At 40.3% G+C, this 14,062-nt stretch overlaps 1 protein-coding gene across 1 annotated transcript; it reads right to left on the reverse strand.

Annotated features, from left to right (window-relative positions):
- Positions 1-5,166: 5,166 nt before the first annotated feature.
- On the reverse strand, positions 5,167-13,657 carry RAB7B (RAB7B, member RAS oncogene family). The gene is made up of 6 exons (XM_072137422.1): positions 13,322-13,657; positions 10,855-10,913; positions 10,189-10,315; positions 8,022-8,237; positions 6,093-6,218; positions 5,167-5,586 (listed from the first exon to the last, which is right to left on the reverse strand). Exons 2-6 carry the CDS (start codon positions 10,905-10,907, stop codon positions 5,503-5,505), a joined length of 606 nt encoding a protein of 201 aa, XP_071993523.1. The 5' UTR covers positions 10,908-10,913; positions 13,322-13,657; the 3' UTR covers positions 5,167-5,502.
- Between the last annotated feature and the right edge of the window lie 405 nt (positions 13,658-14,062).

Consider the following 14,062-nt stretch of genomic DNA (forward strand, 5'->3'; position numbering starts at 1 on the left):
ACTGGTTTTAAGAGGAAGAAATAAAGAAAAAGTTTTAATGAGAATTCATCCCTGTGGACTTGCTGGTTCATTTCAACAAGCTTCTACTAATAGAAAAAATTGCAGTTTGATTTTGTTTTGCCATTTTTACAGCGCCATAACTTTTGGTTGATGGAGCTGGTTGTGGGCTTATTTTTTGCGTGACAAGTTGTTCTTTTCAGTTGTTTATTTTGGTGCTTTTAACTTTTTTGGATCACTTTCCAGAACATTTTTTATAAAGCAATTTGATAAAATTTTTATTTTTTTTTACTGCCTTCACCAAGCGGGTCCGATTATGATTTATTGTACTGATTACGGACGTGTTACGGACGTGGCAATACCAAATAAGTTGGTTTTTTGTAATTTTGTGTTTTTTTGTACTTTATTGCTTGTGTATAGGGAATTGTGGGGGGGGGGACTTTCAATTTATTTTATTATTTCATTTTATTTTAAAAAAAACAACCTTTTTTGTGCCCCGGGGGGGGGGGGGGCTGACCCACATCAAAAGCCTCTTACCCTCCGATTGCGGGTGAAACAGGTGGGTGTCAGCTGTGATAAGCAACTGACACCAGTTCTGTAGGGTGCTGGCTCCGAACGTGAACGGCACTCCCGCACACCATACTATTACTCAGTGTCTTACTGTGCACTGTGTAATGTAAGACACTGAGCATGCGCTCTTCTGGAGGCAGGGACACGGCTTCCGGAAGAGATTGCACAGCCCCAGGGCACTGGCAGACCCCAGCGGAGGATCGGACCCCCCAGTAAGTGCCACAAGGGGGTCTGATCCACGTCAAAAGCCCCTTACCCACCGGTTGCGGGCAGGGCCGGTTCCAGACAAAGTGTGGCCCCCAAAATAAAACTATTTTACGACCAGTCACAGTCAGTAAGAGGCTGCCTTTAGTCTGGTAAAACAAACTGTAATATGGGAGAATTTTGTAGGAGTTGGATAGATGATAGGAAGATTGATGGGCAGCACGGTGGCTCAGTGGTTAGCACTACAGCCTTGCAGCGCTGGTCAACATCTGCAAAGAGCTTGTATGTTCTCTCTGTGTTTGCGTGGGTTTTCTCTGGGTCCTCCGGTTTCCTCCCCCATTGCTCTCTCCCGGGCGCCGCTGCTGATGTCATACTAGGCGCCGCCCGGGAGAGAGCAATGGCGGCGCCCAGCGCGATGTGCAGAGGACAGATGACGGGCGCGGAAGCCAGAAGACGAGCCGCGTAGACAATGGGGAGGAGCGCTGTAGATCGGGGCCACCGGAGGGTGAGTATATAAGTTTATTATTTTTTTAATGCTGGGCTGGGCTGTATACTACTGGAGGCAAGCTGGGCGGTGCTGTATACTATTGGGGGCAGGCTGGGCAGTGCTGTTTACTACTGGGGGCAGGCTGGGCAGTGCTGTATACTACTGGGGGCAAGCTGGGCGGTGCTGTATACTATTGGGGGCAGGCTGGGCAGTGCTGTATACTACTGGGGGCAGACTAGGCTGGCTGTATACTACTGGGGGCAAGCTGGGCAGTGCTGTATACTATTGGGGGTAGGCTGGGCTGTGCTGTATACTACTGGGGACCGGCTGGGCAGTGCTGTATACTACTGGGGACTGGCTGGGCAGTGCTGTATACTACTGGGGACAAGCTGGGCAGTGCTGTATACTATTGGGGGCAGGCTGGGCTGTGCTGTATACTACTGGGGGCAGGCTGGGCAGTGCTGTATACTACTGGAGGTAGGCTGGGCAGTGCTGTATACTATGGGGGCAGGCTGGGCAGTGCTGTATACTATGGGGGCAGGCTGGGCAGTGCTGTATACTACTGGGGGCAGGCTGGGCAGTGCTGTATACTACTGGGGGCAGGCTGGGCAGTGCTGTATACTACTGGGGACAAGCTGGGCAGTGCTGTATACTATTGGGGGCAGGCTGGGCTGTGCTGTATACTACTGGGGGCAAGCTGGGCAGTGCTGTATACTACTGGGGGCAAGCTGGGCAGTGCTGCATACTACTGGGGACAGGCTGGGCAGTGCTGTATACTACTGGGGGCAGGCTGGGCAGTGCTGTATACTACTGGTGGCAGGCTGGGCAGTGCTGTATATTACCGGGGGCAGGCTGTATACTACTGGGGGCAGGCTGTATACTACTGGGGGCAGGCTGGGGTGGCTGTATACTACTGGGGGCAGGCTGGGGTGGCTGTATACTACTGGGGGCAGGCTGTATACAATAGGGGGATTGCTGGCTATATACTGGGGGGTAAAATTAGGGGTCTTGGCTTATACTCGGGTCGGCTTATACTCGAGTATATACGAGTGAATATTTCCATTATCTGTGAGATGCAGCAGCTCCTGTGTGCAGCAAATTCTCCCTATAGCCTGATGGCTAAGAATCTGGAAGCGGGGGCACACTTCAGAGGGCTGTATCTTTGGATCTGAGAGACATAGAACCTCACTTCTTATTTTCCTATGAAAGAAGAGTGTCTCCTCTTTTATATAAATCTAAATTTGTTTTTTAAGTATCAGGAAAATGGAGATATTAACTGATAAACTGCCATCGGGAGTGAATTTTATATATAAAAATTGCATCTGATATTCTTACTTTAAACCTGAATATCTCTGGATCCATAGCACCTAGAAACAAAATTTAAGATTCATTTGAAAGAAGAGATTCTATCCTTGCCCTTCTATAATTGCCCACTTTGCCTACCCATAGCGCCAACCCTGGTTGCGGGTGATACAGGTGGGTGTCAGCTGCGATATGCAACTGACACCCGTTCTAAACGGTGCCGGCTCTACCGCACGCCATACTATTACTCAGTGTCTTACATTATACAGTGCGCCCCATTAATGAAATCCTGTCAGCTGCCACGTCCTTGATGAAGTCCTGTCAGCAACCACCCCCTTAATGAAGTACTATCAGCAGCCACCCCCTTAATCAAATGTCAGCAGAGGTGTTTCAAAATGCAACCAAAATGCCACTTGTGAGTGCAACCCCAGGGGTTCTACACACATGTCACGCCTCCCTCCCTACCGAGCCCCGCCATGTGCCCAGACAGCGGGTTACATATAAATATGGGGTGTCGTCTTACTCTGAAAAAACTGCACAATATATTCGTTGATGCATTTTCTACTTTTATTCAGTTAATGTGGGTAAATTTTACAGCTAAATGAATGTATTAATGATAAATATTAGTGAATTCCAAATCAAAACCATTTTGTTCTGTAACTTAATGGTTAACAAGCTTCCTAGGTGCTGTTTTTAATAGTTTGAAGTTATTAGAACAGGGTGATATGTGGGAGGTTTCTATTAACAGAACATCCAAAATAGAAATGAAATGGTTCCTAAAATAATTTATTCTAAAATTTTCTTAAAAATTTGAGAGAATGCTGTTGGATTTGTGATTTTTCTAGTGTCGTAATAAATAAAAGGACCCTTCTAAAATGACGCCAACACAAAGCTGGGATATGGCACATGTTAATTAGTCTTACTACTCAAATCAGTTACTATCAGTTTGAAAGATGGAACATTTTAAAGTTTGAAAAAAGCAATTTTTAATAAATGTTTACCAAAAGTTTACCTCTATGAAGAGGTGAGCAGATGTCTGGATGGAGGAGCAGCTGTGGATATTGTGTTCTTGGACTTTGCTAAGGCATTTGACACGGTCCCTCATAGACGCCTGATGGGTAAAATTAGGGCTATTGGTTTGGCAGAAATCATTTGCATTTGGATTGAGAACTGGCTGAAGGATCGTTTCCAGAGAGTTGTGCTCAATGATTCCTAGAATGGTCACCAGTTATAATTGGTGTACCCCAGGCTTCTGTGCTTGGCCCACTACTATTTAATATATTTATTAATGATATAGAGGTAGGAATTAATAGCACTGTGTCTATTTTTGCAGATGACACCAAGCCGTGTAGTGTAATACAGTCTATGGAGGATGTTCATAGGCTGCAGTGTGACTTGGAGAAACTGAGTGTTTGGTCGTCCACTTGGCAAATGAGGTTTAATGTGGATAAATGTAATGTCATGCACCTGGGGGCTAATAATCCAAAGGCAAAATATGTCCTTGGGGGAGTAAATCTGGTAGAGTCCCTTGTTGAGAAGGACCTGGGGGTACTAGTAGATCATAAATTGAATAACATCATGCAATGTCAATCAGATGCCTCTAAAGCCAGTAGGATCTTGTCATGTATCAAAAGTGGTATGTACTCTCGGGATAGGGATGTAATATTACCACTGTACAAGGCATTGGTTTGGCCTCACCTGGAATATGCCCCCCAGTTCTGGGCACCGGTCCATAAAAAGGATGCCCTGGAGCTGGAGAGGGTTCCATGTAGAGCCACAAAAATGATAAGGGGTATGGAGGGTCTTAGTTATGAGGAAAGATTAAAACAACTAGATTTATTTAGTCTGGAAAAGAGACGACTATGAGGGGACATGATTAATTTATTTAAAAATATGAATGGTCCATACAAAAAGTATGGGGGTAAGTTGTTTCAGATTAAATCAAATCAAAAGACAAGAGGGCACTGTCTCCGTCTGGAGAAATCAAGGTTTAATCACCAGAGGTGACAGGGCTTTTTTACTACAAGAACTGTCAATCTGTGGAATAGCCTTCCTCAGGCGCTGGTCACAGCAGGGGCAGCAGAGAGCTTCAAGAAGGGTCTAGATGCCTTTTTACACCTAAATAACATCAATGTTTATGCTATATAGAATTGTTTCCCGCAAATCCCTTCTTCATGCAATCCCTTCCCTTCATTGGTTGAACTTAATGGACAAGTGTCTTTTTTCAACCGTATAAACTATGATACTATGATAAATTGAACTTTTTTTCATAAATGAATGATAAATATGTCAACCAAAATTTACCGCTATTTTGAAGTCCAAAATGTCACGGAAAAACAAACTCAAAAACACCTGAGTAAATTAAAGCTTTCTAAAGTTATATAAGATAAAGTTTATAAGTTTATAAATTGACACATGCTGGTTTTGAAAAATAGACCTTGGTCATCAAGGCGCAAATGAGCTTGGTCACTAAGGGGTTAAAAGGCAGACCCATTGTATCAGGAGTGAATAGTTTTAATCAAAATATAGGTATCTAGGTGGATGAGATATGGAGGCCATTTGTTGTACAATATAAATTTACAAAACGGTGAATACACCAACACATGAAACAGCAAAACATTTTTAATTGCATGACTGAGAATTGTTGGGAAATTAGAACAATCATTGGATTTTGGTCTTTTTTATAACATAATACAATTTTTCAATGCTCACTTTAGTGTAATGGCTTGTATACTGCTTATATAAAGTATATTACCTCTCCAGTAGGCCATGCCAACAATAATCCATATGCATGATCTATAAAAGAATCGGAAAATGCTCTGGTTTCTCCATAGGAGTTTACTTAAATCACTTAGCCACCAAGTTATTTCTTTCCCATATAGGTTTGTCTGAGCAATTTGATTAATTTCATTATCAGTCCACATCTAGGCAGGAATATTTTGTCAGCAGCAGGCACTGTCATGAGAGTCTTTAAGTTGAGTTAATTTGATGGACTCGGTGAGATGACTTTCTCTACACTCTTGATACTGTGCAAAACAAAAAGATATCCATCAATAAATAAATATAAAATAATGAAATAAAAATAAAAAAATGTGTTTTATATTTTTACACTGATATTGGCACAACATTGGAATACACATTTAAAGGATTTCCTCTGCTATTTATTAATTTACTGATTTGAGTAGTAGGGAATTTTTTATTTCTTTTCAAATTTTAGGAAATAAGAAAAATAACATGTTCTGCTGTTGGCCACTAGAGGAAGCTTTACCTGTGTACAACTGAATACACAATGAAAACGTCTCTCATGAGAATAGGGCCAGGAACTGGCTTATACACAGCCCTGTTATACAACTGCTACCTGTACTGCTCCAATACTGTATATTCAATAACCTATGTACATTGTTTTTCAGAACTTCTTCTCCTGCTATCAGGAAAACAAGGTCAGACATCTTTCCAAAGATTGGTTGGAACATGCAGTTAGCAACTTAATGTCTCGCACATCAGCACTAGGAAAGTAAATCTCAGTACTCACGTGTATTAGTGCTCCCCTAGCAAGTGTTTCAAATGCTAGTTCTACATTGATGTTATCTTTGGCACTGACTTCAAAATAAAGAAGTTTTCTTTCTTCACACCAAGAAACTGCCAATTCTCTAGAGACCTACAGCAGAAATGACATGACAGTAATGTAACTACTACTATTATTTAAATAGGCAATTTCATGACCTTCACCAATCCCAACTTTTTCCAAAATTTAATTGGTGACACTTTGTTTATTCACACAGTTTTTTATTTGCTTTACCCCCCAACAGTGCTAAGAAATCATGGGCAATAATTTCAATAGAAGATGCTAATCAGAGTGCCTACTGTCAGGTGTGTGTGTGTGTGTGTGGGGGGGTCCTACCCCAAGAAGGGAGCTCCACCCACCTGACAGTAGAGAGCCTAAGTAGCCATAACTAACCGCACTGTTTGCTCAATAATAGTGGATGCTAGAGAAACAGTGGAACTTATAAAAGTAGCTGGAACATGTGTGGGTGGGGAAAGGTCCTCTTTAAATTATTTTTGAGGTGTATCATTGAATATTGAGAAGATTCCAATTATTTTTTAGCAGTAAATATAGTTCAGTAAGACTGTGTTCTCATTTTCAATATATGCTTTGATTAGTACTTCAGTAGCAGGTTCTTCTATGCAATGAACACAGTGATCATAATAGCCGCACTGTTGATCACCCACTTTCTCTCAATTAAGATTTTTTAAAACCCATCCATCTAACATTCAGTTTGCAACCCTCTAATTGTTTTGAAGCTACAATGCAAGTGCCTCTTCAAGTAATACTTGTTTGAATTGAGTTTAATAAGTTTAAGACAGCATAAACCTTCAACACAAGTTGTTTACTATAGGTTCATTGTTAGGCCTAAAACAGATAAAGTTGATTAAACTTCCCTAAGCTTGCACAAATGACATAAACAATAGGCATTGTACTACATCAGTCTCCAAGGACATATCCATTTAGTTTGTTAAATTTAACTTGAGGGAACAAAGTTTACTGATAGTGTTTTGCTGGCGCATACATTAGAAAAACTCTGGACCTGTCATAAGGATTAGCACATACAAAGTGTAACAATGATGCTTTACTACTCTCTCGGAGACTCAGCATTACAAAAGATAAATAATTTGAGCTTTATACAAATGATCTGTATATAATCACAAGCTGACATCTGCAGTTACCATCCAGACTGGATGTCAAGTCAGGAGGGGATCATGACTTTTCTTTACAGGTCATATGAATAAAGCGTTGGAATTTCAAATTTCCGTTCTTTTAAGCTTAATGCTGAATCTTAACAAAAAATAGTAAAACATAGATGGTAACTTGTGAATGACCTGATAATCGTGGTTGCTTTCTGGGCTAATATCCGCATGACTGATTCCTTTTAAGAGCGGTTTATTATTGGTTTTCATTACACATGGATTCTGTGACAATTGTTGTAATATATGAGCACATAAAACTAACAATACAATTCTCTAGAAACAAAAAATATTTAATGGCGGTAACAAACCATTACGTGGACATGGGCCAGGCCACACAAACCAAAGAAAAATGCAGCAACATCTGTCTTAGAAGAATAACTGGAAATATTCCCTAATAATCCCTAATAGCTTCACTTCCGGAATAGAATGGTGCTTCTAGCCTCTTATTGCAGATTTAATGTAAATGTCTTTGTGATATGTATGAGGAGTTTTTGTATACAGTAAGTGAAGCTACTACCATCTTACTCCTCAAAACTTCTTTGCATTACCATTTCTAAGGTTCTCTAGACTCTATGACTCTTGCCAGCAGGAACAGGATAAATGAGAATATTATTAGGTTTCTGTATTATAACTCATAACTCAGCTAAAAGATCCTTAAAGGTACCTGACAACCAAACAGCTATTATTATATATTTTTCCAGAAACATATCCTTACCTGTCTACCCCCCAGGTCAATCTTGTTTCCTAGAATAATTATAGGAAAATTAGTAACAGGTGACTGTATTTTATTCATGAAGTCTGTCCTCCAAGTCTCAAGGCTTGAAAAAGATTCCTCATCGGTGACATCAAAGACTAGAAGGCAACCATCAGAGCCCTTATAGAAGGAGGACACCAAAGAGCGAAATCGTTCCTGTCCCCCTGTGTCCCAGATCTGTTGAAGAAGAACTTATGTTTTATAATGTCAGACAGTAACAGACTGAGATCTTTGCTTCCAATAAAAAGGAAATATAAGCCAGTTTATTCACCCAAACACTCTAGTAAAAGTATGCATGGCTTCCAGTTATGTGAATGGTATTATTATGTAGGTATGTCCACCTTTGAACAGCAGTTAAAAGTTTACATATAAATTTACCATCTTTCTTATAAGTTGTTTTTCCTGAAAACCTTGTTTTCTATAGGCAGAAGGATGTCCCATTATCATTGTTAAAGGCCAATGTGTAAAAAGATCATTAGAAAGATCTCTGTGCTGTCTATTCTTTACTGTCCATTTTAATTAGATCACCCCATAAACATCTTTATTTCCAAATAACCTATCTTTGTATTCTAATGCACCCATTCCCCTAATTACCTTGGTAACCTTTCTCTGCACTAGCTCTAGTTCAGCTATGTTACTGTTCCAGTACTCCATGGGGCTCATTTTCTGACGCTTTACTTACTTACTCATCTACGCTGGAGTTCATTGAAAGTGCATTGGCCAACAACAATGCACTGTGCCATGATTCACTAAAATTGTGTGCCTGATATTGTACATGTGTCGCTTCCCCGCTCAGGTCTGACGGAGTTCACCAGTCGGATCGTCCAACACCACACCCCCCAATTTGTGTCGCATGGAAACCAGTTTGCAGGTTTTCAGAAGGTATGCAGGCACAGGGCAGGAACGCCCCACGCCAGCCCACTTTGTGGCGGACGCTCCCCTCAATGTCCACATGGCAATACATACATACCCTTGAAGGGGGGGTGTGAAAAATGGAGTTAAGGGTTAAAACTGGAAAACCTGACATGGACATTCAGGTACCAATGATCCTTGGTTATGAAAGGGTTATATAGTCATTGTCACATTTCAAAAGCCATTCCTGTTTATTTGTCTTCTTGTGGCGACAACTATTATATCCACATATTTTGTGCAGAACAAGTTGTACTTTCCAATTTGAGGCACATGACTTTGTGTTTTAGCTGAATGATTTTGGTTTTTATTGATATTATTTAGTATAAGTATAATTTACTGAATAATTTGAGGAAAGAGAGGATTATCCAGGAATGCACCTGCCATGAGGCATTGTGAGCCTCTTCCCTCAGGCAGCTACACCTGGAGAAAGGTGAGGGATAGCATAGGGGGCACAGTTGGCTGCTAAAAAGCAGGACCAGGTATGTTCTACTATAGTTTATGACAGCAACCTTTTGTTTTTTCTTTGTTCATCTTCATATGTCATTTACATGATATTATATTTATTTGTAAAACTATAACAAAATAAGTAAAACAACATTTAGGGTGCATTCACAACCGGTATGCCCGCTGTGATAGCATGCTCTGTCTTTTTGTGGTGTGTGGCCCAGATCGGTGCCACACATGTGTGGCACCGTATCGCCGCCGTGCTGGTATTGCCGTCTGCGTGGACGTACATGCGGCTGCATGTACGTCCCCGCAGACGGCCGTGTAAATGAACCCTTAAAGTCAACCAGTAACCAGCATACAGAATAACCTTTTTTATGTTATATATGTATTTACCTACAGAAAAATCTGACAAAATCTCAGTCCCATTCAAATAGGTGGAAAAGATTCACTTCTTGCCTGAAAACAGTTACATTTTGCTTGAAATGAGTCAGACTGAATGATTGGAAGGGAAGTGTCATTTCAGATTACACTTTATAGGGACCTATAGCACCTAGAACTATAGTTTACATATTTTTAGAATATTCCACAAAGTTTTTTAAGTTCAAATATTTCACAACATCCTAAAGAATCATAGAACCTGTACAGCCTATAGAATTATAAAAACAGATGTTTGCTGGCTACAATATATAGACTTTTAAGGCACAAGTCTTTTGTTCATGATGTGCTTTGAAAAAAAATGTATTCTTTTAGATTTCTTTTGGCTACTCACCTGCATCTTAATGGTCTTTTTTTCTAGCTGAATTGTTTTGGTAAGTATGTGTGCTCCCAATGTGTTCCTGTAGTCATTTTGGAACCATTTATGTACATATTGGTTCAAAAGGGAGGTCTTTCCAGTTCTGTAGGCATAAAATAAATCACAATATTTAATAATTTTTCCGATATTATGCAATTCTTGTAAATTTTCACCCAAGCTGTTTGTAAACAAGGTGGTTGTCTTCTGCTATTTGGGTCCCACGTGGCTTGTACAAGTAACACTCCATAAAACTATTGCTCAAGCCTTTTGTATTCAAACATTAATTGTGGGTTTCATTATACAAACAATAGACACCAACTGCTTTTTGATACTATCACTGCATAAATGGAACATGCAACAGATAATAATAATAACCTTTATACAGCAACATCAGTTTCCATAGCGCTTCACAGATTAAATACATATGTAAGTAAAACTCGGGTTTGAGCTTGGGTACAAAACATTAGGCACCAAATCTTTCTTTACAAAATCACAGTACTTCATATTCAATGAGAGTTTATCCAGAAATTATGTTAATGTCCCCCTCTTGAAACTTCCCAAATAATAATGTTAAGACATGACAACATAGCTTGGGATTAGAAAAAAGACAAAATATTTAAACAAATACATTTTTGATCTTACCCCATAGGACCAATTATATTAATTTTTAGATCCACTTTCTTATCAGAATACATGAAGAGCTGAAAGATGTAAAGCAGATACATGCATGTTATTAACTTTATGGATAAGGTTTCAAAAGAATGTATGTCATATAAGGTGTTTTGTTGTAAAGCAATAGGATACCTTGTTCTTCCCCAATAATACAGTACTACAATAGTTCTACATTTTTATAGAGGACCTTTGTTTGCGTAATGAAAAGTGATACAATTTTCCAATATATCTTTATCAATTCCTCATGGTTTTGTAGATCTCTGCCAGCTGTCCTTCTATAGGAAGCTTCTATGTTAACTCCTGTGAATAAAAATCTGCCCATGGTCATGTGATGGACACGCAGGTGCACGAGCGGATAGTAGGAACATCTCCTATTGCTCTCTGTGATACTAACGGCTCGTGCACCTGCAAAAACCCCTTTAACAAAACATTGGGGCAGATTTAATGACATGGTCCTGTTGCAATTCCGCGGTGCGTTGTCTATCGAGGATTCGGGTCTGCTGCGATTCACTAAGATTGTGCGCCCGAGTTCCTGCATCCATTGCTTGTACGCCGAAGTTCACCTGCTTCTTCCCAGTGCTTGTAAGTGCGTGTCTTGCGACACATTTCTAAATGTTAAATCTCGCACCCCGATTCCGTTGGGTTTTCCGCCAGCCCGCCCTCCCCCCATTTCTGTTGCGTGCAAGCCAGGGCTGATGCGCCAAAATCCCGGGGCAATTCACCGCAAAACGGAAATTGATGGGAAACTCGCCGAAAATACGCTCCCCTGACCCTTAGTAAATGAGCCCCATTGTCTTGTTTCTTGTACTACTTATTGAGACTTTTTGTTGCTGTTGACACTGCAGTCAAAAAAGTCTCAAAAAGTAGTAAAAGAAATCAAACGACAAGGGGATAAATCCTGAATAGGATAAAATACGTATAATAACATGTCAGCTTTTTTTTCACTATGATGACATGAAGAGAAAATTTCTATGCGTCCTACTTTCATCCGTTTTTACACACCAGAATCATTCAAGTCAGCATTTCACTTATCCCTTAATAGGGAGGACATAGCAGCCATGTGCACCAGTTGTTTTGAGGTCCCTTGCACATAAAGGATTTTCATGGCCGAGTGCTGTCCAGGTCTACTCGGACTTAACTCTGAAGCATTGATAGGCTTTTCTATTATGCACACCCTGGATGTTTTGAAAGGTCCATTGATCCAATCCTATCTGATAAAATTAGAGTATGCACTACTCTGATCAACTAGGCTTATGCTACATACATATAACTTTTCTAGATATATAGATATATTATTCTGGCAGGCAACGCCTTCCTATTTCCCTCCGTCTTCTCAGTATACGTCACATTCAGCTGGATAGAAAACGTAGCAGTCTGCACTACTATGATCCTGTTTCTTGCTGTAAAGTTTAGTATTTGCTCAGCGGAGGCCATAAGAGGATATTGGGGAGGACGAATGCAACTATATTGCAATCATTCCTGGCCTCTCTTGAGCATATGCGAAAGGAGATCTACAGGATGTAACTGTCAATATGAGGGCATTCACAGTATCCCCTCTTTAAGGGGGGGTGAGGTAGCATGAAATGACGTGTCCCACTGTATGAGCAGAGGGAAATGCATTAGCTCTCCATTGTAAGGATACACTGGGGATGCATTCCACATGTATCCTTACAACAGATGACAAAAACATGGTACTGTTCTCTGATCCAGAAATCTCTGGTACTTGTCTTTCCTACCTGGATCATCATTTTCCTTGCAGAATAGATAAATGGACACCATGGAAAGCTTTTCATGTATGTATTTGAGAGATACAGATCTCTTTCATCTTTTCATCCTTTCGTCACAAAAACTAATAATTTATTTTTGTTTTTGCAGGATTTGTTAGGACTAATAATTATGATACATATTATTTTATAACATTTGCCATGTATCTGTTTATAATATAAATGTGTCTAACATACCTTGCAGTACATTAATCAAGAGTTTTAAAAAAAAATTAAGACACTTTTATCTAAGTATGATGAAATGGGTGTGGCATTGGTTAAAAGGGTGTGGCCTAAGTTGTGCTAAAAGTGCACCAATTAGGCAGTGCAAAGTTAGACTAGAAAATCTGGTTCACTTTAACCCTTTACTGTTGCACACCGTAATATTTCAGATTACACATTAGTTATGATTTGGTCTTTTATTGTTTGAACCTTTATAATAGAATCTGTGATGACCACTTCCTATGCATATGTGTACAAAGCCTAATGTATATGTGTGGCATGTGTGTGTATATACAGTTCATACATATCTAGGAGAGGGAGAATGAAGGAAGGGGTCCTACGTACACATTCCTTTACTGTTAGTGTCTGCCCTAGCAAAATGTTTACTTTAAAACTAAAAGATATTCACACATAAGAGACACCACACCAAAAGCAAGTAAAGAGATACTCACCACAAGCTGTTCTTTATACTTTCTTGGGCTTGGGCAGGCACTAAGTATGAGGAAATTCTTTGCCTTAGTTAGTCATCTAAGATCTTGACTGTCAACGACCTCCACGTCACTCATGCTCTGTAGTAAAAGGACGCTGAAGCAGTTCTACATTTTACAGCATGAGATCTGTCACAGTAGCAGCCTGTTTCCCTTTATGAACCCCATTGTGCCTCACCTTCTTCTACCAGTCTACAACAGCTTTCCACACTCCCTCCCTTCTTATAAAGAGGATGTCCTATAATGACTGCAGCACAACATTGTATTCTCCACTCCTATGACAACAAGTGGGAAGGGCAGGGTGTAATGTGTGAGCAGCCAGTACATGTGATCATACAGCTGTACTCACACACAGCCCAGGGCTACGGGATAGTCCATGCTGTCAGCTCACAAACCTAGTACTTCACTGAAGGAGTTGTTAAGCACTGATCTCCAGTTACACAGGGAGACCCTTTTATCTCACTGCTATATATAGCTTAGTTGGAGTATATTCCCGTCTGAAAATTAACATTCAATTTAATCTTCTATATGCATATTATTAAAAAGTTATTTCCCATAAATGTAGCCATGTTATCCTTCAGAAACATGATCATTGTTCTTGGATATGGCCACCTCTGCAATCTTGCAGTGGGGGCCACACATGAGCTTTTGAGGCCTCCACCCGACCATGTTGATTAACTATTTATTAACAGAGGATGATTGTGA

The sequence above is a fragment of the Engystomops pustulosus genome, chromosome 2 (genome assembly GCF_040894005.1).
Source record: "Engystomops pustulosus chromosome 2, aEngPut4.maternal, whole genome shotgun sequence".
NCBI lineage: Eukaryota > Metazoa > Chordata > Amphibia > Anura > Leptodactylidae > Engystomops > Engystomops pustulosus.